At 36.0% G+C, this 25,652-nt stretch overlaps 1 protein-coding gene across 1 annotated transcript; it reads left to right on the top strand.

Annotated features, from left to right (window-relative positions):
- The first annotated feature begins 1,077 nt into the window (after positions 1 to 1,077).
- Positions 1,078 to 12,481, top strand: LOC123564436 (uncharacterized). Its single transcript, XM_053537064.1, has 4 exons — positions 1,078 to 1,193; positions 6,433 to 6,801; positions 10,975 to 11,121; positions 11,480 to 12,481. The coding sequence occupies exons 1-4, from the start codon at positions 1,113 to 1,115 to the stop codon at positions 11,969 to 11,971; spliced, it is 1,089 nt and encodes a 362-aa protein (XP_053393039.1). The 5' UTR covers positions 1,078 to 1,112; the 3' UTR covers positions 11,972 to 12,481.
- Positions 12,482 to 25,652: the final 13,171 nt, after the last annotated feature.

Raw genomic sequence — 25,652 nt, 5'->3', positions numbered from 1 at the left:
TTTTTTGTTATTCACCGGAAATTCAAAATGTGACATCACCTCGAAATTTCGAAATTTATTTCACCGAGTGAACACTATAATGCAGTATAGCGCAGCCACGAGTGAAAATGTAAATTATGGTGTTCACAGTTTTTGGTTTTAACCAAATTATATCCAGTTTGTCCGCGCAACGTCACGTGCATCGCATCATGACGTCATTATGTCGTGACGTCGAGATATAGTTCTATTACATTTCCTGATTTCTGTTACACTTTGTTATAATAGAATGTATATATATTTATGATCATGTTAGTATTTCTATACATCTGTATCTTTACTTAGTATATTTTGCATGGAATTTTCTATTATTTATAATTCATATTCTTTCGTGTTCAAATGTAGTTCCGTACCAGTGAAAAATAAAAATGATATTTTCGTTGTTTGAAACAGTGAAAATATTAATTTTATTTCACGGATAAATTTCATTATTTCACCGAGGAGCATAAAGCATGTTACTTTGAGAAAGTAGGATTGTTTGACATAATAGTACGTCTGTCTGACAAGATAGTATGTTACTTTGAGAAAATAGGATGGTCATTTAACAAAATGCTACGTCACTCTGTGAAGATAGTATGTTAGGCCTACTTTGAGAATAGGATGGTCGTTTAACAAAATAGTATATCACTCTGACAAAACTGTATGTTCACTGGACATGATATCATGTTGTTGTTTTTTAGCTCACTCGTCCGTCGTCTGTCGTCTGTCTGTCGTCCGTTAACATTTAGCTTGTTAGCTATGCGATAGAGGCTGTATTTTTCAATTGATCTTCATGAATATTGGTCAGAATGATAACGTTGATAAAATCTAGGCCGAGTTCAAAAATGGGTTATCTGGGGTCAAAAATTAGGTCATTAGGTCAAATCAAAGAAAAGTCTTGTGTATGCGATAGAGGCTGTTGGAGAAAGGTTTATCCACCCGAGGCTTGCAGGATAAATAGAATATGGTTACTGTCTTTCTTAACTTAAGTTTATCCACCGAATTGGAGAAAGGTTTATCCACCCGAGGTTTGCCGAGATAAATTTAGCGTCGTGTAACCTAATTTGTTCGCGACAACAACAACAACAACATGAAAAATGCTGTTAACGAAATTATTAAATAATACAATTTTGTCTGGAACATACTGCCGTCAGTATATGACGAGGTGTTTTACAAAGGTAGCTTAAAATGTTACGTTCAATAATCGAGTAAACATGGACTTTAAAGTTCTAGTGCCGATGTTTTGAATGTTTGTTATTTCGGATAATTTCGGATAGGCAGTGGCTACGATTACGGTACCGTAATCCTAGCCTCCGATTCTAGGATTACAGAAGTTCCATATTCCTAGACTACCCTTTGAGGATAGGCTAGGATTACAGAAGTATTTAAGAGGCATCAAATATATGTTAAGACATGCATAAATGATGTTGTAAACTTACTTATCTATCTATCTCTCTCTCTGTCTATAGATACTGCATGACACCCTTGCGAGTATTTTATGCAGGTGCGCGTCAGTGCATAAGAGTTATTTCACTTAAAATAGCGAAAAGGAAATAAAAATAAACATATACAGATGTTGATTTTGCCCGATTCTAAATGCGCAGAAATCTAAAGTGACCAGATTCTAAATGCGCAGAAATCTTCGTAAATGTTCCAAATTGGGAAATATTTAGCCCTATATGATATAGTAAGGATGTGTTTAAGCACTTTCTCATACACTTGTTTCACATTGTACAACCTCTTTAAAGTTTAACATACTTCCATTACAAAATTGTCCATAATTTGGTCAATATTTGTGCAATTTTGGTGAAATTTTTTCAGAATGTAGATTGGGAAATTTTGCACTCATTTTGGGAAAAATACATACTTTTTGGCATTGGGAATATAGCCGAATAATGGGGAATATAGCCGAATAACGGCTATAAAAACGGCCGAAAAAAAACCCTGAAAAGATATACATGAAATAATAAGGCGGCCATGAAAAAAGAAACAACAAAAAAACGCTATTTTAATTAAGTTTACAACATCATTTATGCATGTCCTAACGTATACATTTGATGCCTCTTAAATACTTCAGTAATCCTAGCCTATCCTCAAAGGGTTGTCTAGGAATACGGAACTTCTGTAGTCCTAGAACCGAAGGCTAGGATTACGGTACCATAATCATAGCCACTGCCTAAGGTTTCATATAGTGATACAGATTTCATCATCTCTTCCTATCTGTCATCCATTAAAAGCAATATAATATATTGATATTCTAACATTCCGTCACTGTTATCAGACACATGGTTAAAAATAGAATGACCTATCAGGGAATGATCATGCGACTCTAGACGAGATATTAATTTCGCGCTTAGAAAAAAAAAGTTTCTAAATCATATTACTCCTGTTTTTTGTACGGTACAAAAGACTGGACTATGTTTTGTTAAGGGCATAATGCACATTTCATCAATTTTCAGTATATAAAGCACCAAACTTTAAGAGATTTTAAGCTTGTCTGTAGCTCTGAACTTATTTGTACTGGTACAAATAACCGGAGTATATATATAGAGAGAGCTACTTGGAAAGAAACTGTAATTATAATGCATTGCAAAGGGAAGATTTCCCGGGAAAACATTTTTCTTTGGGGGCTAAATAATAGAATATGGAGCTCGGAATACTTTTAGGGGTAGGTATGATTCTGAAAATGGCAATATTCAGGCAAAAAATGTTGAAAAATATGCTTCTGTACAAATAACAGGAGTATATTAGGCGAGAATCGGGCCATGCATTCAGGGGTAAGATTTATGCTTTTGGGACTGTTTTTCATTCTTAATGGCATTTGTGTTCTAACAAACTGTGCAGAATTAGTTAGTGCTTGAGATGGATAGAGAAAATAATTGTGCAATTTATGAATTAGGGAGTTTAATTCAGGATGATATTATTGGTTCTGCGTCACAATGGCCACATAGAATTAAACGTCTGTTTTGGACACAAAAACGTCAAGCATTTTGATAGATTAATTGTGGCATCATTTGTCTATGTAAAAGGATTAACCGCTAATTGCTACCTTTAGAAATTTTACTAGTCCCCAGTTGATGTAAATCCGTTACAAATCGCCTTGTTTTCGGTAGGTGCGAACCACATATAATTAAAACTCATCAGAAAGTACTTGAACTAATGACTCGGATTTCAATCAAAGTCGATTCAAGATGTATTTCAGTAAAGAAAAATGCAGAAAAGTGGTGTAAACAAGTCAAATGTGATAAATATTGTTTTTATGTAAAACGGATTCCTCTTGATAATAAATGCATTTCGTATGGAAAAAAATGGTAGAATCTACTCAGTATTCAGACAGAGGGTAAAGTTTAGCAAAATATATCTTTTATAAGACTCCCCCACCCCCACAGTCTTAATTTTACAACCCGTTTAATCGAAAATATTGTTCATGCTATTACTTGAAACTACTGTCAAAATGCAAGCAATGCCGCCTGTCTTTTTAAAGTATTTCACGCGATCATCCGATAAGAAGTCGGCTATGTGTAATATGTGTGGAGAGAACCTTACTTACGGGAGGGCTACATCCCTGTAAAAACATGTAAAAATAAGTAAAACCTATATAGAGTATATGTAAATGGAAGCAAATAACAAATATTTTATGTTCAAAAAGATAAACAAGCGATGAGAACGATAAGTCAGTCTTAATTCGTCAATGTCTAAATTACTTCCGGTGTGAACGAAAGTAGAATTAATGCAGATGGCTGCTAAGGGTACGATAAATTCATAAGATTTTGAGTTGATTTGTTGATCATTTGATGACCGAATATTCGAATATTCGTTCGGAAGGCTGACCGAATATTCGAATACCAAAATTGCTATTCGTTGCCATCCCTAAAATATATTGAAATAATACTGGATTGTATTATGATGGTTTTTGAAGGAATACTGGATATTTGACCTTATAAGGTGAGTAACATGTATTTATAGTAACAAGTATCTCACTGATACTGATTCTCGTGTTCGTTACACCATCTAGGTTTTAACGGAATAAACAACAATTTTCATAAGGATGAAATTTAACCAAAATATACTTGTCCCGCGGTACAAATAATCGGATAATGCCCTGACCGATCTGAATTGCTAATAATCTTGCCTTTCTCAAGCTGTTTTTTATATGGAGTTTGAAGGCGGGAGGATTTAAAATAAACCTTTAGTTGAGGTTTTTCAATTTTTTACTGCTCTGAGTAGAAAAAGCTTATCCCAAACATTGGTTCGTAAAGTTCTGCTGTGAACTCTAAGATATAAATTGTATATCACTATTTATAAAGCACACATTGATTGCTAATTTCACAAAATGTTTAATCCCAGTAAAGCAGGTGACATTCATATTACTTTAAAAATATAAGGGTAGTGGGGTTTAAGCACGATGGGACACATGCTATTGGGTACCATGGGACAGTGTTAAGTGCATCTGGAAAAAAAACACAAGTTATTACATTGGTAGATTTATGCATACAAATGTAGAAAACTTGACCTATCGGTTGAGTTTTTTGAAGCGTCGACCCATGACAATCAAGGCTTTGATGTCTTTTTATACCAGACGGCAAGTTCAAGCTGATGATATGGAATATGATGATATATTGTAATAATATTTCTTCAGCCAAGCAATAAAGGAGGCACTGCAAGAGCTGAAAAACAGCTGAAGTTTGACTTTGACCTAACTCACTATTTCTCAGCAAAGGCATTCAATACTGTTGGCATGCCATTACTGGATAAATCAATCAGTTATGAGAAATCAGTTAATACATTAAGTTTAGAAGTTTATAAACAGATATGTGTGTTCATTTGATACTGTTGTATAGGAGAGATCGCCATGACATCACGCATTAATACCTGTTTATCATTGTTTCTTTTGTCAGGTGTAACACAGGTGTATAGATCTGAATATAATACCAGTAAATAATGTTGCCTTTTTAGCTCACCTGAGCAATGCTCAGGTGAGTTTTTGTGATTGCTCGACATCCGGCTTCTGTCGTTTGTCAACATTTAGCTTGTGTATGTGATAGAGGCTGTATTTTTCAACTGATCTTCATGAAATTTGGTGGGAATGATTGCCTTGATGAAATCTAGGTCAATTTTGAATATGGGTCATCTTGGGTCAAAAACTAGGTCACTAGGTCAAATTATAGAAAAATCTTGTGTATGCAGTAGAGACTGTATTTTTCAATTGATTTTCATGAAGTTTGGTCAGAATGATTGCCTTGATAAAATCTAGGTTGAGTTTGAATATTGGTCCTCTTGGGTCAAAAAGTAGGTTAGTAGGTCAAACCTTGTGTATGCGATAGAGGCTGTATTTCTCAATTGATCTTCATGAAATTTGGTCAGAATGATTGCCTTGATGAAATCTAGGGTAAGTTAGAATATGGTTCAATCTAGGAACAAAAAGTAGGTCACTAGGTCAAATCAGATATAATTCTTGCGTATGCAATAGCTGTATTTTTCATCAGTTGATCTTCATGAAATTTGGTCAGAATGATTTCCTTGATAAAATCTAGGTCAAGTTCGAATATGGGCCATCTGGGGTCAAAAAGTAGGTCACCAGGTCAGATCAAAGAAAAACCTTATTATGTGATAGAGGCGGTATTTTTCAATTGATCTTCATAAACTTATGTCGATATGATAGCCTTAATGACATCTAGGTTGAATTTGAGTATGGGTCATTTGAGGTAAAAAAGCTAGGTCAAATCAAAGAAAAAACATTATGTATGCGATAGAGACTGTATTTTTCAACTGGTCTTCATGAAATTTGCTCAGAATGATTGCCTTGACAAAATCTAGGTTGAGTTTGAATACGGGTCATTTGGGGTCAAAAAGTAGGTCACTAGGTCAAATCAAAGAAAAACCTTGTGTATCAATAAAGACTGTATTTTTCAATTGATCTTCATGAGTTTTGGTCAGAATGATTGCCATGATAAAATCTAGGTCAAGTCAGAATATGGGTCATCTGGGGTCAAAAACTAGGTCATTAGGTCATATCTAAGAAAATACTTGCTTAAACTCAGGAGACCACATTTTTGGTCCAATCTTAATGAAAATTGACCAGAATATTTGTTTCCTTGAAATCACTAGGTCAAACATGTTTACACTGTTATGGTGCGTTTCTCAGGTGAGCGACCTAGGGCCATCTTGGCCCTCTTGTTTAGCTTTCAAGAGTCATTATTTTCAGTGTCAGATGCATGTAGTATACACATGTATAGATACTATACCAGTAATTAATGTTGCCTTTTTTAGTTTTCAAGAGTCATTATTTTCAGTGTCACATGCACAGTATACAGTATAGATACAATATCAGTAATTAATTTTGCCTTTTTAGTTTTCAAGAGTCAGTATTTTCAGTGTCAGATGCACAGTATATATAGCCCTGTTTTTGCTTTACAGAGATGTTTCTGTGCACCTTCCACAAGTGAAGTGATAGATACAAGGAAAAGGAAAAAAAGGAATGTTGTGACTCTTGACAAAAATGAAAACGATGTTGTTCTAGATTTCTTTAATAATTGTGACCATGTTACTCTGAATAAACTAATTGGTTACAAGTCCCACCTGTTTAAACATTATGACTACAGCAAGTGTATTACATCATCTAGAGAAGACAGATTCTGTGATGTGGAAGACTTTTTGAATAAAACTGGAATCACAGAAGACAAATTAAAAGAAATGGCATATGCAGTCCTATTATTTAAGAATGTGGAGAATACTTCAACAGGAATGAAGTTTTTTTATCCAAAATTTGATCGGAAGAATATAGAGGTATATTTTTATTTACTATTATGCAAACTAACATGATCATGATCAGCATTTTTTGAGTATTTTTAGCTCTCCTAAGCACTAAGTGCACATGGTGAGCTTTCAGAATTGTTGGAAGTCCTTTCATCGATCTGTTCACACTTTCATCCACAGATTCATTACAGAACATTTTCAAAACCACCAAGTCACAGGTAAATGCCTTGGGTGGTCCCCATTCAGATTCCTTCTAATCTAGGTCATCCGTGCAAAATTAAATTCTAGTTGTCATAGGGAAGAAAGTCAAACGCCCTCTGAGAAACTACTGGCCCTATTTTGAAATATTTGCACAGAAATGTCTCTTTGACTGCAGTCTGCAAAATACCTTTGGATTGTTCTGTTCTTAAAAGATCATAGCTGTAAGTTTAGCAGGGCTAGTTTTTCCACTATGAAAGAAGGATTTGATTTACTGACCTTCAACCTTTATTCATAGACTGGCATGTAAACAGAAAATAAATCTACCAAAAAACCGGCAACCATCAGACATTTCAAGGCTTTGATTAATATATTGTTGTTAAAGGCATGTACTCTGTATCTTCTACATGTATATACCAATTCATGATTACCTCCCCTGATTTTAATAAAAATGGATTTATCTCAGTAAGTATTTATAGGACTCATTGTAAATTTCATTATTGTCATGAGTTGGACTGAGACAATCAGGGCAGATAATTATGTCTCCCACCACACAGTGGTGTGGGAGACATATTGATTTACTCCAGTCTGTGTGTGTGTCTGTCACAAAACTTGTCCGCACTCTTAAGTCGAACATTTCTCATCCGATTTTCACCAAACTTGAACAAAATGTGTTTGACCATGAGACCTCGGCCAAGTTCGATAACTAGCCAAATCGGTCCAGGCGTCTTGGAGGTATGGCCCTTGAATTACCAAAAATCGGCCTTTTTACTCTTGTCCGCACTCTAATTCAAACATTTCTCATCCAATCCTCACCAAACTTGAACAAAATGTGTTTGACCATGAGACCTCAGTCAAGTTCGATAACAAGCCAAATCGGTCCAGGCATTTTGGAGATACGGCCCTTGAATTACTGAAAAATCTGCATTTTTACTCTTGTCCTCTCTCTAAGTCGAACATTTCTCATCCGAACTTCACCAAACTTGAACAAAATGTGTTTGGCCATAAGACCATAGCCAAGTTTGATAACTAGCCAAATCCGCCCAGGCTTTTTTGATTTATGGCCCTTGAATTACTGATTGGATCCACTCGTCCAGACCATCTAATTGGATCCGCTCATCTAAGCCATCTAGAGACACTACACATTTTTCATAGGGGCAGTTGTGGGAGACATGCGTTTTTCTTAAAAGCATCTCTAGTTATTGACTGATTTTGTGTCAAATTACCTCCCTTTGTTTCAAACTAAAATGGGTGTATTTCAGTAACCAATGAAGATACTGATTTGAAATAACATTTATGCCATCAGATGGACTCAGACAATCAGGTTAGACTTTTGACTGAATTTATGACAAATTACCTCCCTTTATTTTATGTAAATGAATATACCTCAGAGCAGAATCTAATGAGATTGGTTCTAAATGTTATTTAAGTCTTCCAGGGTAAGAAATAATCATGCTTGTACAAAAATGCAGCATTTGAGCCTAGGACCTTTAAACTTGATATATGGAGATTGGCCCTGACTAGTATGTGACCCATATGTAAAAAGGGACTGTTACAAGAAAATATTTATCCTGATGATTTTTGATGTGTATGTCTATGTCATCTATGTCAAAACTTGATCTATCATTAAGAGCAATGGTACTTTGGTGAGCAATATAGGGCAATCATAGCCCTCTTGTTTATTAAGTGAGACTTTTCGGAAATTATTTTTGTGTCAAAAAATGAATACAAGTCAGGGGTTATACTTTTAGAACATCAGTAAGTTAATTTTTAACATGACTGACCATGTTTAAAGCATAAAAACTGCAGTTTTGCAACTTTTTGTTAAAAAGTTGAAAAACATATTCTCCAAGGCCATAAAAACATTTAGGGTCAGGCCAAAAATTTAGGGTAGATCAGGATACCGGAAACAAACAATTTTTTTATGCCTATAATTGTCTATACATCATTGACAGATATGTGATCATTATGTTGTTTTGCAGTGTAGTTGTAGGTGCCTTTCAGTAGGGGACTTTGTATTGCATGGCAATACTTCATTCACTTCTTCAAGCTAAGTATATTTATTACATACACGTTTCTATTCCTCATTAAGTTACACTGGTACCGGAAACGTCAATATTTTTCCATACACTGACGCCAGAATTTCATATCGGGTGCGTGACGTAATTCAGTGTTTGTTCTTGCACTATTTTTTTCTATTTAGTTCAGTATTGTCAATCCTATTCAGGCTATTGAACAAATTTATGATATTTACATTATATTTATACGTGTAGATGTGTATGTAATAAAAAGGTTATTATCTTTGCATCGGGAAATATGCACTCTTTCTTCAGCGGAAGAATATTGCGCTCCTAAAGTCACGCAATATTTCCGCTGAGAACTCGTGCATATTTCCCGATACAAAGCTAATAAGCTATAAATATTAAATGTTCACTTCTGCATAAAAAAATCTAAGTTGGGCTACCTGGATAGAAAATTTTTCATATTCTCTAATGAAAATCTTACATGCAGTTAGACAAGTTCTGAACACCTCTATTATCAATTGAATGGCATAATTTGAAGTAAAGCCCCATGTAAGCACAGCTATAAACTGTTCACACAGGTGTATGAATAGCATGAACACAGTTCATCATTCTTGGCTGAAAAAGGCAATGACCAAAAACATACTACAAAACAATTTACATGCACTTTTCTTTTGCTATAATAATGTGAAATCATGTAATTTTGTTGGCACATGCCAGCATCTTATGTATGGACAGCATTATTATTTATACATTATTTATGAATATATCCCAGGATATTTTTGTGAAAAAGCCACTACGTGGAATCCATAATTATACCCCCACAAAACGAAGTTTGGGGGGTATATAGGGGTGAGTTTGTCGGTCGGTCTGTAGGTCCGTTGGTTGTCATGGTTTCCGGATGATAACTCAAGAAAGGCTTGACCAATTTAAATAATTTTTGGTACACAGGTATAACATCAGGAAATACAGGTCAAGTTTGGCTTGTAGGTCAAAGGTCAAGGTCACACTGACTCGAAACAGTTAAACGGTTTCCAGATGATAACTTGAGAACCCTTTGGTCTAAGATCATTATTTTTTGTACACAGGTGTAACATGATAAAATACAGGGAAAGTTCGACTTTGGGGTCAGTCCGTCAAAGTTCAAGGTCACAGTGACCCTGAACAGTAAAACAGTTTCCGGATGATATCTTGTGAACGCTTGGGCTTAGGTTCAAAAATTTTGGTATACAGGTGTAACATCATGAAATACAGGTCAAGTTCGACTTTGAGGTCAGTAGGTCAAAGGTCAAGGACACAGTGACATGAAACAGTTAAACTGTTTCCGGATGATAACTTTAGAACGCTTGAGTCTAGGATCATAATTTTTTGTACACAGGTGTAACATGATAAAATACAGGTCAAATTCAACTTTGAAGTTAATAGGTCAAAGGTCAAGGTCACAATGACACAAAACAGTTAAACAGTTTCGGGATGATAACTTGAGAACACTTGGGCCTAGGATCATGAAAATTGATAGGGAGGTTGGTTATGACCAGCAGATGACCCCTTATGATTTTCAAGTCAGTAGGTGACAGGTCAAGGCCACAGTGACCTGGAACATTTAAAACGGTTTTCAGACAACAACTTCAGAACACTTTGGACTAGGATCACGAAACTTAATAGGGAGGTTGGTCATGATCAGCAGATGGCCCGTATTGATTTGAGTTCCAAAGGTCAAAGGTCAGAGTGACATGGAACATTCAAACCATTTCCGGACGATAACTTGAGAACACTAAGCCGAGGATTATGAAACTTCATAGGGAGGTTGATCATGACCAGCAGATGACCTATATTGATTTTGAGGTCAGTAGGTCAAAGGTCAAGCAAGTTCAGCCTTGACATTGGCTTAGTTCTGTGACAAGGCCATATTATTGGGGTATAATTCGTCACTCCTGTGACAACTCTAGTTGATTCATTTATGATGTATTTGTAACTGTTTTAGAATATAGACAAGGTGGTTGTGTTGGACGTATTTCACAGAGAATTTGCTTGGTGTGTAAGAAATACAGATGATGGCTATATAACTGATATAGGCTTAAAGAAAATCAACTTGAAAGGTACCTATGATCACCTTGCTCACCACAATCAGGTATGTTCTCTTCTCTGTTGTGTATTTAGTAAACTTCATTTCAGTCTTGCATACAGAAAAAACCTTTGACGGTTTCTTGATGGTTGTGATAGGCCATTTTATTTGTTACCTTGTTCAGTGAACTGTACGTTCTTTAAAAGAAAGTATTACTAGTAATAAGCTTTTCACATGAAGATCAGATGCAGAGGTCCAGTGGAAATATACTGTCTGACTAAGAAACCAGGGGTCACCCCCCTCTCCTCCAACTTAAAATAGATACCAGTTTAGATACCAGTACATTCATTTTCTCATGAAAAGAAAGTGTTAATTTTGTGTAATCAGACTTGCAGTTTTTAATATCTGACTTAAAATATTTCAGATTCGAAGGTTTCTGGAGACAATTCCAGAGTCTGAAGTTTATCTGCTTCGCACAAGTACTGCACGTGGCAGAACTGTATCTAAGCAGGGTAGTAGATACGCTGTCCACCAAGCTGTTGTAGAAGCTTTACTTATTACACTGCTAAACGAAAGACACCAACCAACTGATTTGGAATACGTACATCCATCTGACGAGAACGGAACTGAAAGGAGGAAGTTTGAGAATAGAGTTTATTTGTTTGAACCTCCAGCTTTGAGAGACTTTTATAATGTTACGTTCCAGAAAGATTTACTGGAAGTATCAGATTTATTTAAAGATTGGTATTTCCATAAACATTCAAATATAAAAGAGTGGGGTTTAGACAATGAAGAAAGGAAACAGTTGTTTTTTGATCAAGGTGCAGGACAAGTGTCCATTTGTGCTTTAATAACAGATGTGTTTTGTAGATCTCTAAAGAAGAAGAACAAACAGTTCCCTCATGCATATACATGAGGACAATACATGAAGGCATGTACTATAGGTTGAATAGAAAATTGTCTTAATACTTTTTTTCATTGAATATGAATTGCAGCAGTGGTTTCCTTAAAACCTTGACAAGTTTGTATTCCATATAGTGAATCATTATATACATATGATGAAGATCCAGAATAAAAGTCCAGCAAATATTTGAATATTTGGATAAAGTCCCCTGTTTTTTTTCCCAGGGGGGATGGGGTCTTACGCCATTTTTCAACAGTATTTCAGTTATGTAAAAAGTGTTCCTGGATCCTGTATCAGCAAGAAGCTGCCAACTACCCCACAGGAATAAGAGTATTTTATCTTAATAGCTTAGGAAAAAGCATGCATACCCATGGGTGTTATGTGTTCATTCTGTTATATAGGATTTCAGTCACTTATATGGTAAAAAAAAAAAGAGAAAACACTGTTCAGTAAAAAAAAATTATGATGAAAATTTTAGTATATTGTGACAGACATTTTCTGGGAAATAAAATAAAAAATATATGTATATTTCATAGTAATGTTGGAATTTATATAATTTGTAGTTGTGTAGTTTTATATGACTTGTACAGAAGTTATAATTGAAGAAAAAAAAATATCATTCACGAAATTTACTAGATAAATTGCTTTAGTACTTGGTTTTTGTGTTTGAATACCAGTTTCATATTGATCATTTGAGCCACGCCATGAGAAAACCAACATAGTGGCTCTACGACAAGCATTCGTGACCGCGGATGCACAGGTTGGTCTGTTTCCATGTTGGTTGCAAAGCGACTATGTTGGTTTTCTCATGGCGTGGCTCATTTGTTTATCCTGTCTGTACATTAAAAACAAGCATGGTAGCATACCCAAATGAGCACTGAAGTTGACTGAGTAAATATTAAATTTAATAGACATGTAAACTTCTAGAAAATTTGAATTTGAAAATCTTTAAGGACCCTTTTAGAACCCTGTCATATTATTTGATGGCACATGTGACTGCCATTCTATCTGTCCGTCTGTCTGATATATTTTGTGGCCAGAGCATAATTCAATAACCATTCAAGAGATTAACATTAAACTTGGCATCTTGGCATGTAGGTAGGTTCATTTGAAGGAATGGATTCAAAGTTATTGTACAATTTATTTGACCTGTCAAAACTTATTTCCGGCTTTCATTATATTTCATTCACGCCTATATAAGATTGACATGAAAGCCAGAAACATGTTTTGACAGGTCAACTAAATAGTACAATACTCATATGCACAACCTTATCTTAATACAATTTGCTTCAGACTTTTAGTAGAACATCGTTCATGTGAAGATTACATTACTAAAAACTTTGCTATTTTGAGGATGGTGCAGTATGTGGGGGCACCCGTGTCCTATTGACACAATTTTAGTTTATTCATGTGCCTTAGTATTCAAGGCATGAACGAGGTCATTACATCAAAGATGAAGGTTACAGCAAAGTCAAATTTGTCCATATTTTTTATCAGAATGTTTGTCTTGATGAAATATAGGTCAAGATCAAATATGGGTAATCTAAGGTCAAAGACTAGGTCACCCAGTCAAATCAAAGAGAGACTGTATGTGTGCTATTAGGGCTGCATTTTTCACTAGATATTTGTGAAATTTGATCAGAATGATCATTTTGATAAAATCTAGGTCAAGTTCGAATATGGGTCATCTCGGAAAAAAACTAGGTCACCTGTTCAAATGAAAGAAAAACATTGAATATGCAATAGGGGCTGCATTTTTCACTGGATATTCATGGAATTTTAAGATTGTCTTGATCAAGTCTAGACCAAGTTTGATTATAGGTCATCTTGGGTTAAAAACTAGGTCACTCTGTCAAATCAAAGAAAAACCTTGTGTGTGCAATAAGGGCTTCAATCTGATGTGCATGAAACTTGGTCAGAATGTTTGTCTCCATGAAACCTTGGATGAGTGTTATCTGAGTCACATGGGGTCAAAAACTAGGTCATTAGGTTAAATAAAAGAAAAAGCTTGTTTACACTTTCGGAGCCACACTTTTTATTCAGCCTTCATAAAACATTGTCAGAATGTTTGCTATCATGAAATCTTGGATTTTTAGCTCACCTGAGCACGAAGTGCTCAAAGGTGAGCTTTTGTGATCGCCCTGTGTCCTTCAGTCATCCATCGTCCGTCAGTCGTCTGTCGTCAACAATTTGACTGTTAACACTCTAGAGGTCACAATTTTGGCCCAGTCTTAATAAAAATTGGTCAGAATGTTACCCTCAACAAAATCTTGGACGAGTTCGATATTGGGTCATCTGGGGTCAAAAACTAGGTCACCAGGCCAAATCAAAAGAAAAGCTTGTTAACACTCTAGAGGTCACAATTTTGGTCCAATCTTAATGAAACTTGGTCAGAATGTTACCCTCAATAAAATCTCAGAAGAATTCGATATTGGGTCATCTGGGGTCAAAAGCTAGGCCACCAGGTCAAATCAAAGGAAAAGCTTGTTAACATTGTAGAGGCCACATTTATGACTGTATCTTCATGAATCTTGGTCAGAATGTTAATCTTGATGGTCGCAAGGTCCATTTTGAATCTGGGTCATGTAGGATCAAAAACTAGGGCACCAGGTCAAATCAAAGGAAAAGCTAGTTAACACTGTAGAGGCCACATTTATGACCATATCTTCATGAAACTTAGTCAGAATGTTAATCTTGATGATCTTTAGGTCAAGTTCGAATCTGGGTCATTTGGGGTCAAAAACTAGGTCACTGGGTCAAATCAAAGGAAAAGCTAGTTAACACTTTAGAGACCACATTTATGACCATATCTTAATGAAACTTGGTCAGAATGTTAATCTTGATGATCTTTAGGCTAGTAGGTCAGGTGAGCGATACAGGGCCTTCATGGCCCTCTTGTTTTGAATCTGGGTCACATGGGGTCAAAAACTAGGTCACTTGGTTAAATAAAAGGAAAAGCTTGTTTACACTAGAGGCCACTTTTTTGCTCTAATCTGAAAATAAGTCAGAATATTTGTTGCCATGAAATCTCAGACGGGTCAAAAACTGGGTCAGGTTGGGTCAAAAACTAGGTCACTTGGCCAAATTGAAGAAAAATCTTGTTATACACTCTAGAGGCCACATTTTTGCTCCAATCTTCATGAAACTTGGTCAGAATGATTATCTCCTTAAAAACTTGGACGAGTTTGAAACTGGGTCATGTGGTGTCAAAAATTGAGTCACTAAGTCGAACATGTTTACACTGTTATGGTGTGTTACTCAGGTGAGCGACCTAGGGCCATCTTGGCCCCTTTGTTTACCTTAAATGTTCGAACATCTGCATAGAATCTACAAATATTGCTTGTAGTACTGGTTCTAATGCATCCAGGGCTATGGTATAGATGGCACTGCATAGTTTATACTTGAGTTATTTGTAGAACAATTACCAAAAACAAACTACCCACTTACAACTTTTGGGACCAGAAATGAATCGTAAAGCTTCCCATGGAACAGTTTGTAACCTTCTTTCCAAAGTTTTCTAGTGCATATATTTCACTTCGGATGAACCTTTTAACAACGTTATAAGGCAATATTTTAAAAAATGGCATATATTTTCCATTGGGGAATTGTTTACTGATGACAAGCGATAACCATTTTTAGCTCGACTTTTCAAAGAAAAAGCAGAGCTATTGCACTCGCCCTGCCGTCGGCATCGCCATTGGTTAAAGTTTTTGGTAAAGACAAATATCTCTGTTACTATCAAAGCTATTGACTTGAAACTTAATATAGCTTTTTACTATCAAAGTCTACGCCAGGAGAAACAATTCCCATAACTCTGATATGAATTTTGACAGAGTTATGCCGCTTTTTGACTTAGAATTTTTAGCTCGACTTTTCGAAGAAAATGTAGAGCTATTGCACTCGCCCCGGCGTTGCCATCGCCGTCGCCGTTGGTTAAAGTTTTTGATAAAGTCAAATATCTTGTTACTATCAAAGCTATTGACTTGAAACTTAAAATATGTATTTACTATCAAAGTCTACACCAGGAGAAACAATCCCCATAACTCTGATTTGAATTTTGACAGAATTATGCCCCAATCTGACTGAAGTACATCTCCTATTACGCTACGCATAGGATCTGAGAACGACCTATTCATAGCCTCGTTCTGACGACCCTTTCGCTAGCCAATCAGAGCCTAACTTACAACATCTTGCAAATCTACCTGTAGCCTTGACTTTTGATATTTACAATTCTTATGTCGTAATGTATCAGATAGCCGGCTAGCTCAGTCGGTAGGCCACTTGCTTTGTAAGCGAGGGGTCCCGGGTTCGAGCCCTAGAATGACTGCAATTTTTCTTACTCTTTGACATTCGAACAAGTCGTCTGATTGGATAAAATAAAAATAGCAATACTGGAAATCCAAAATATACAGAAGACGAATGTGAATGGGTCGTTCTCAGATCTTCGTTTAGAAGATCAAGTACTTTAGTCAGATTGAATTATGCCCCTTCTTAACTTAGAATTTTTGGTTAAAGTTTTTGATAAAGTCAAATAACTCTGTTACTGTCAAAGCTATTGACTTGAAACTTAAAATACTTATTTACTATCAAAATCTACACCTGAAGAAACAATCCCCATAACTCTGATTGAATTTTGACAGAATTATGCCCTTTTTTAACTTAGAATTTTTTGATAAAATTTTTGATAACAGTCAAATATCTCTGTTACTATCAAAGCTTTTGACTTGAAACTTAAAATACTTATTTACCATCAAAGTCTAAACCAGGAGAAACGACCCCCATAAGTCTGATTTGAATTATGCCTCTTTTTAACATAGAATTTATTGTTAAAATTTTTGATAAAGTCAAATATCTCTGTTACTATTAAAGCTTTTGACTTGAAACTCAAAATTGTTATTTACTATCAAAGTCTACACCAGGAGACACAATTCCTATAACTCTGATTTGAATTTTGACAGAATTATGTCCCTTTTTAACTTAGAATTTTTTTAAAAAAATTTTGATAAAGTCAGATATCTCTGTTACTATTAAAGCTTTTGACTTGAAACTCAAAATAGTTATTTCTATCAAAGTCTGCACCAGGAGACACAATTCCCATAACTTTGATTTGAATTTTGACAGAATTATGTCCCTTTTTAACTTGGAATTTTTTTTACTGGCAAAGCTCTAATTTAGAGTCAAGCACTGAGAAAAGTCGAGCGCGCTGTCTTACGAACAGCTCTTGTTGGTTAAAGTTTTTTTATAAAGTCAGATATCTCTGTTACTATCAAAGCTTTAACCTTGAAACTTAAAATAGTTATTTACTATCAAAGTCTACACCAGGAGAAACAATCCCCATAACTCTGATTTGAACTTTGACAGAGTTATGCCCCGTTTTAACTTAGTACTTTTAATCCCCCGCCGTGGCGGAGGGATTATAGGAATGGTCTGCATCCCTCCTTCCGTCTGTCCTTCCATCTGTAACAAAATCGTGTCCGGTCCATTCTCCTAAACCCCTTGAAGGATTTTCATGAAACTTGGGTCAAATGATCACCTCATCAAGACGATGTGCAGAACCCATGAGTCAGCCTTGTCGGTTCAAGGTCAAGGTCAAAGGTTTGAGCCTGCCATTTTGTGTCCGCTCTATATCTCCTAAACCCCTTGAAAGAATTTTATAAAACTTGGGTCAAATGATCACCTCGTCAAGACAATGTGCAGAACCCATGAGTCAGCCATGCTGGCTCAAGGTCAAGGTCACAACTCAAGGTCAAAGGTTTGAGCCTTCCATTTTGTGTCCGCTCTATATCTCTTAAACCCCTTGAAGGAATTTTATAAAACTTGGGTCAAATGATCACCTCATCAAGACGATGTGCAGAACCCATGAGTCAGTGATGCTGGCTCAAGGTCAAGGTCACAACTTAGGATCAAAGGTTTGAGCCTTCCATTTTGTGTCCGCTCTATATCTCCTAAACCCCTTGAAAGATTTTCATCAAACTTGGTTCAAACGATCACCTCATCAAGGCGATGTGTAGAACTTATGAGTCAGCCATGTCGGCTCGAGGTCAAGGTCACAACTGAAAGTCAAAGGTTTGAGCCTTCCATTCCGTGTCCACTCTATATCTCCTAAACCCCTTGAAGGAATTTTCATCAAACTTGGGGTCAACTGATCACCTCATCAAGAACTCATGAGTCAGCCATGTCAACTCAAGGTCAAGGTCACGACTGAAGGTCAAAGGTTTCAGCTCTGTATCTCCTAAACCCCTTGAAGGATTTTCATGAAACTTTGGTCAAATGATCACCTCATCAAGACGTTGTGCAGAATTCATGAGTCAGCCATGTCAGTTCAAGGTCAAGGTCACAGCTAAAATCAAAGGTTTACCCTTTCACTATCCATAGCAGTGGCGGGGGATTTAGCTGGCAGTCTGTCTTTCAGACTGCCTTGTTTGGTTAAAGTTTTTGATTAAGTCAAATATTTCTGTTACTATCGAAGCTGTTGACTGGAAACTTAAGATATTATTTACTATCAAAGTTTACACCAGGAGAAACAATCCCTATAACTCTGGTTTGAATTTTGACAGGTGTTATGCCCCTTTTTAACTTTGATTTGTTTGGTTAAACTTTTTTTAAAGTTTTCAATGGCAAAGCTCTAATTCAGAGTCAAGCACTGAGAAAAGTCGAGTGTACTGTCTTACGGACAGCTCTTGTTATATAACTCTGATTTATCAGGTAACTTTAAAGGCACTGACCTCCGCATCGCAAGATAAAAAGAAAAAGAATTTTTAGATATGAGAGGTAATTGCTCTATTTCTTAAGAAGGCTTTAAAACTTAGTTGCTGAAAGATTATATCTATGTTATGCAAACACGAGAATTACCTGTTTTCAGTAAGTCTAATTTTGCCGAGACAAATACAAATACTTGGCATTTATATAGCGCAAAAATTATAAAATATTCTATTGCGCTTTACAATTACATAACACACATTTAAAATATATACATTCAAAATATGAACAGGATTCTAAAACTTAGATTTAGAGATTTAGACATGTATAAATACTATACCACTACTGATATTTTTTATTTTAACAAGAGTACACTGTCTTATTGTTCATGAAACTGACTAAACAAATGTGTTTTCAGTTTTGATCTAAAGCTGGCTTCAGACTGAATGTCTTTCAGATAGCTAGGCAGATTGTTCCCACCATTTGGGACAAAAACGACTGCCATAGATCTGTCTGCTAATTTTGTTCGCTGTCTAGGGATGTTAAAGTTAGTGTCACTTTGTGAGCGTAGTCTGTACCGATGTCGAGTAGGTACAAACATTTCCCTCAGATATACTGGAGTTGTACCATTGATGACAGGGAAGACTATTACTAGGACTTTGAACATGACTCTAGCCTTAACTGGAAGCCAGTGTAATTCTTTCAGAAGTTCAGCACTTGGTTGTTCATAGGAAGCATTCATGACTACTCTAGTGGCATGATTTTGGACTCGCTGTAGTTTGTTGATTTGGTAGGCTGGAATTTTTGTAAATAAACTGTTGCAGAAGTCAATGTGAGAATGAACCAATCCATGCACTAATGATTCAGTTGACTTTTGTGTGAGATGTTTCCGTATAGCCCTAAGGTTTCGTAACTGCACATGAGCTATCTGACACTTTTACTGGATGTGATGGTCAAAGTTAGTGTGTTGGTCATGGTTACACCCAGATCTCTGACATGATCGACGCATTTTACATCACACCCACCAACGTTTACACTTGTGATGTTCAATTTCACTAACTGTTGTCTGATTCTATACATAATTATTTCAGTATTAGACCGATTCATTTTCAGTTTGAAGTTTGTCATCCATTTTATGATTTCATTGAGACAACTGTCTAGTTGTTGAAGAACAGTTGTCTCATTTTGAGAATTTCCCGCTTGAATTTTTAGCTCGACTATTCGAAAAATAAGTGAGCTATCCTACTCACCACGGCGTCGGCGTCACATCTTGGTTAAGTTTTTCGTACCAGTCCACTTTTTGACAAAGTCTTGAGAGAAAGCTTTGAAACTTTCAATACTAGTTTACCATCACCATGTCCAGTTTTAGGCTAGAGTACATAACTCCATCAAGTATTTTGGCTGAATTATGGCCCCTTTTAACTTAGAAATCTTGGTTAAGTTTTTCGTACCAGTTCACATTTTGTGTAAAGTGTTTTACATATGGCTTTGAAACTTTTATAACATGTTTATTATAACAGTCTCTCTCTGTAGGCAAGGGTACATAACTCTGTCAACTATTTTGGCTGAATTATGGCCCTTTTTTGACTTGGAAATTGGTTGAGTTTTCGTACAAGTCCATGTTTTGTCAAAACTATTTGACATGTGGCTTTGAAACTTTTAACACTTGTTTATCATCATGATTTCCATCTGTAGGCAAGAGTACATAACTTTTATCAACTTTTTTGGCTGAATTATGGCCCTTTTTGGACTTGGAAATTGGTTCAGTTTTGTCAAAGCTATTTGACATGTGGCTTTGAAAATTTAACACTTGTTTATCATCATGATTCCCATCTGTAGGCAAGAGTACATTACTATGTCAACTCTTTTGGCTAAATTATGGCCCTTTTTGGACTTGGAAATCAGTTAAGTTTTTCGTACCAGTCTGCATTTTGCCTAACCTGTTTGTCATATGGCTTTGAAACTTTGACCATTTGTTTACCTTCATAGTCTACTTACCTAGGACAAGGACTTAAGCTTACCAACATGGTCACACATTGCCATATAGTGCAAGACTTATCTAAATCTACAAATGCAGGTACATTGTTTGTCTTATCTGTTCCTTATGTTTTGTCTAAAAATCTCAGGTAATATTTTGAGCCTATACAGTGAAGTTCTATCAATGCTTTGAATAGTCGAGCGCGCTGTCAACAGACAGCTCTTGTTAATACAATCTTGTGATCATCCGTGTATCCATAGAGATTGGCTGGATATTTCTGCACCACTCAGATGAGAGCCAATATATACAAGGTAAAGATCACAGGTCGGGCACAAGAACCCTGCAGGACACCAAACCTCAGTGGCTCCCTGTCAGATGCTGACTAAAACTTCAATTGTTCTATTCGTGAGATAAGATTCTATCCATTTCAAGGGAGTGCTATGTATACCAAATTCACCTTGAAGGATTTTAATCGGTATCGGGATATCGATGGTATCGAACACTGCACTCAGTCGATCATGACCGCGATTGTTACTTGATTTTTATCTATGGTTTCCAAAAGGTCATTATACATTTTGAGCATTACTGTTTCAACCCCATGATATTTTCTATAGGCACTTTGGTAAGCTGGGAGGAGATTGTTAGCTTCAATATGCTTATTGATTTGGTTTAGTGCAGCTTTTTCAAGAATTTTGGAGAGGGATGTTAAATTTGACACCGGCCGATAGTTTTGCAGTTCAAGTGGGACACCTTTCTTCTTCAACAAAGGTTTTTATCACAGCACTTTTCCATTCCTCAGGGAACACTACAGATAGCAGTGATCGATTTACAATTTCTGTCACAACTGGAGCAAGTTGTGAAAAATGCTCCTTTAATTTTTTAGTTGGAATCACATCAAGTTCACAAGTTGTAGATTTTGATGCATATACAAGTTTCAAAATAGCGTTTTCGGAAAGTGGTTTGAACGCAGTAAATGAATGTATTCATAATCACAGGTGGATTCGAGTAGGAAGAATTACCATTGCTGGGTGTTTCAATTGGTATATTGTCAAGATCATTTCTCAATTGGTTATTTTATCAGCAAAGTATCGTAGGAAGTCATTTGCCAAAGATACTGCACTTGTGTGTAATGGGAGCGGATATATAAAAAGGAATATAAGTAAAAAACATTTGGTCCCAGTGGGGTTTGAAGCTATGCACCCTTGAAAAATTAAAAGTCAAAGGTAGGTTTAAGGTAGGAATTGAATACTCTTCAAAATGAGGTACATTATTAGGTATCTAATAACTTAAGGAAACAAATTCCAACTAGAATTTAGATGCTCATAGGACAACATTATTATAATGTTGAAACACCATCTCACAGGGTTGTTTTGGCAGAGTGTTTGATTGTGTCTTAATATTCCAGTTAGTGTTTGTTTTTCTTCAACAGGTTAGTTATGTCTCCTCCACTAGGAGAGACATATTGTTTTTGCCCTGTCCATCCGTACATCCATACGTCACACTTCATTTACGATCAATAACTTTAAGAGAACCATTTGATATAGAACCTTCAAACTTCATACGGTGGCAGGGCTTATGGAGTAGACAACCCCTATTGATTTTGGGGCCACTCCAAAGGTCAAGGTCACAGGGGCCTGAACATGGAAAAACATTTCCGATCAATAACTTGAGAACCACTTGACCCAGAACGTTGAAACTTCATAGGATGATTGGTCATGCAGGGTAGATGACCCCTATTGATTTTGGGGTCACTCTGTTAAAGTTCAACTTCGCAGGGGCCCGAACATGGAAAACCATTTCCGATCAATAACTTGAGAACCACTTGACCCAGGATGTTGAAACGTCATAGGATGATTGATAATGCAGACTAGATGACCCCGATTGATTTTGGGTTCACTCTGTTAAAGGTCAAGGTCACAGGGGCCTGAACATGGAAAACCATTTCCAATCAATAACTTGAGTACTACTTGACCCACAATGTTGAAACTTCATAGGATGATTTGGACGTGCAGAGTAGATGACACCTTAGGTTTTAGGGTCATTCTGTTAAAGGTCAAGGTCCCCAGGGCCGAACATGGAAAACCATTTCCAATCATATTGATAACCGCTTGACCAGAATGTTGAAACTTCATAGGATGACTGGACATGCAGAGCAGATGACCCCTATTGGTTTTGGGATCACTCTTTTAAAGGTCAAGGTCGCAGCGGACAGAACATGGAAATCCATTTCCGGACAATAACTTGAGAATCATTTGACTAGAACCTTCAAACTTCATAGGGTGATAGGACTTACAGAGTAGATGACCCCTATTTTTTTGGGGGGTCACTCCATGACAGGTCAAGGTCACATGGGGCTGAACATCGAAAACACTTTCCAGTCAGTAACTTGAGAACCACTTGACCTTAATAGGATGATTGGACATGCAGAGTAGATGACCCCTACTGATTTTGGGGTCACTCAATCAAAGGTCAAGGTCACAGGGGCTGAACATAGAAAATGATTTCCAATTCATAACTTGAAAACCATTAGGCCCGGAATGTTGAAACTTAGTGGGATGATTGGACATGCCAAGTAGATGATCCCTATTGTAGCCAACCGTCAGTGTCTCTTTGACTTCAGCTCCTGTCCCCTGTTGACTTCTTGCTTATACGACTATGCATTGGGGGAGACACGCGCTTTTCTACAAAAGCATCTTCTAGTTTTGACCTGAAGATCATTTGATTGAGCAGAGTCTGGTACTTCATCCATAGGTATTTCTCATAAGGAATTCGGTGGTGGGAATGTTGGCTCTGTGGAACACGGGCATCTGAAAAAGTGGTCAAAACGTTCACAGCACAGCAAAAGTTAACCATATAACCCTATTTGGCCAAAATGGAATTGATATTCTGAAATAATTCTTCTGACTAAATTCTTTACAAGGTAGTTTTTACCAAGAAAGAGGATTATTTCCACATTTTAAAGACAACTTTGGTAATATAAAAATTTAAAAACATTTTGCCACAGATCTAAAATGGTATAACATCATTTATCCGGATGCCATTACTTCTGGTTGATCAAATGTTTATAACTACCTGAATATATTTAAATGAACTTACTTTGATTGGCTATTTACTTGTTCAGAGATCCAGGTCATATTAAAACAACCTTGCATTTCCAATTAGAGCTTTTTTAATGACATTCCCTATGTAAGTGGCATATCTAAATGCTGTCACCAGAATCAGTGTACTCGGGGCCTAGTCTATAAAATCTGGTGGCAGTAAAATGTAGAGATATGACTAAAATAAAGTTATTGTAAATGCAATGCTTCCTGACTACAAGATTGAAAATATTTTCAGACATTGTCAAGCAAGAATAACGACGGGCACTAGAAGGCACCATAGAATCTTGCCAATTTTGCATACGTCGGTATAAGGTGTGAACCATGGTGACATACTTAATATAATTACCTAGTTTGCACCAGTTGAGTTAATGCAAAAGGGATACAACTATTTAGTAAGAAAAGCAATACTTATTTTATTTTATTTACATCCGCATGTATTATTATTATATACCACATTTATATAGCACTCTTCATATAAAAATACGTTCAGTAGTGCTTCACATAAAAACATTTATAAAATGTTCAATAAAAAATGGTAATTGAACTATTATAGAAGAACTTAAAATTACATTACAATAATAAGATACCAAACATTTTAAATTAAAGGTAAGCAAATCAAAACATGAAACAAAAATACAATATCATAAAACATTAACTGGCCTATCAAAGACAAAGGTTAGAGCAGAATAGAACAGAAGATATTTTACAAGTATGATGTCTGCGAAATGCATCCCAGCATGCAAACCGTCCCGGATGAAACGGTCCGGAGAACATGCATGATACATCCCACAGAAAAAGCACTGCCAACATTATTCTGTAACGCTATTCTAACATTGTAAAAACAAATGGAGATAAAACAGTATTTTTACAAAGAAAGTATAAAACATAAAAAAATCAGAATACCCAGAAAGCTAATTCTTGGTAATGTGTACTATTTGGCTGTATATTCATAAATTCATATACCCTACAAAAATTTTTTTCAGTCAGTTAAAAATGAAGAAACTGGAGGAGATTTTGTAAAAAGGGTAAACATGTGCAGTTGCTAAGAAGTTTATTAAAATTTACATATTCTTATTCTGATCATTATGTACCACTTACTTGTTTTTAGATACATTTGGCAAAGTTTCACTAGATATGGCTAAAAACTGGCCATGTATGAATTTCACAGCTGTTATTTAGTCAATAAGTTTTTGCGCGATCAATGCAATGTCTTATTTACATTTCCCTAGTTGTTTGAGCAAAGCGCATGCATAAAAAGATTTATTTGTTTATTTTGTTGGGTTGAACGTCTCACCAACACAATCATATGAATCACATGAAGAATTCTACGCCACGAGTGAGACTCGTACCAACATCGATGAGGGGCAAGTGATTGAAGTCAGCGGCCTCAACCACTTTGCCACAAAGGCCCCCTACTGTCTTCTAACTGATTCAGGTAACAAGGCAATAATATTGGTACTTTTCACTGACTTTTACATCTTTAAATTTAAATCAATGCATTTTGATGATTAATTTCATGAAGAAAAAACTGTAAAATATTTGATAAAGATAAGCTTCCTTATATGAAATTTCTTGAAAGAATCACATTTAAATAGTCATCTCTGAAGTTTGTGGTAATGAAATTTTGGAATATTGTACAAGTGACTAACTGAATGCCAGACTTCAATTTTCACTTTAGAATAGTAGGTGTCAGTGGGCATTTGGCCTCTAAATGTCATTCAACAGAGTGGGTAGTTGTGTTTGATGAGAAACTGTAAAAAATTGGACAGGTTAAACCTATATAAAAGTACTGTTTTTTGGTGTATAACATATCACTTTACTAAAAGAAGCACGTTTTAATTGTCATCTCTAAATTTTGGGGTATGTGACAGATCAAAAGATCAATAGCAGTGCCTGACCATGACGCTATGCAAAA

Source organism: Mercenaria mercenaria, chromosome 2, assembly GCF_021730395.1.
Source record: "Mercenaria mercenaria strain notata chromosome 2, MADL_Memer_1, whole genome shotgun sequence".
In the NCBI taxonomy this organism is placed as follows: Eukaryota; Metazoa; Mollusca; class Bivalvia; order Venerida; family Veneridae; genus Mercenaria; species Mercenaria mercenaria.
This window is presented reverse-complemented; position numbering and strand designations above follow the sequence as displayed.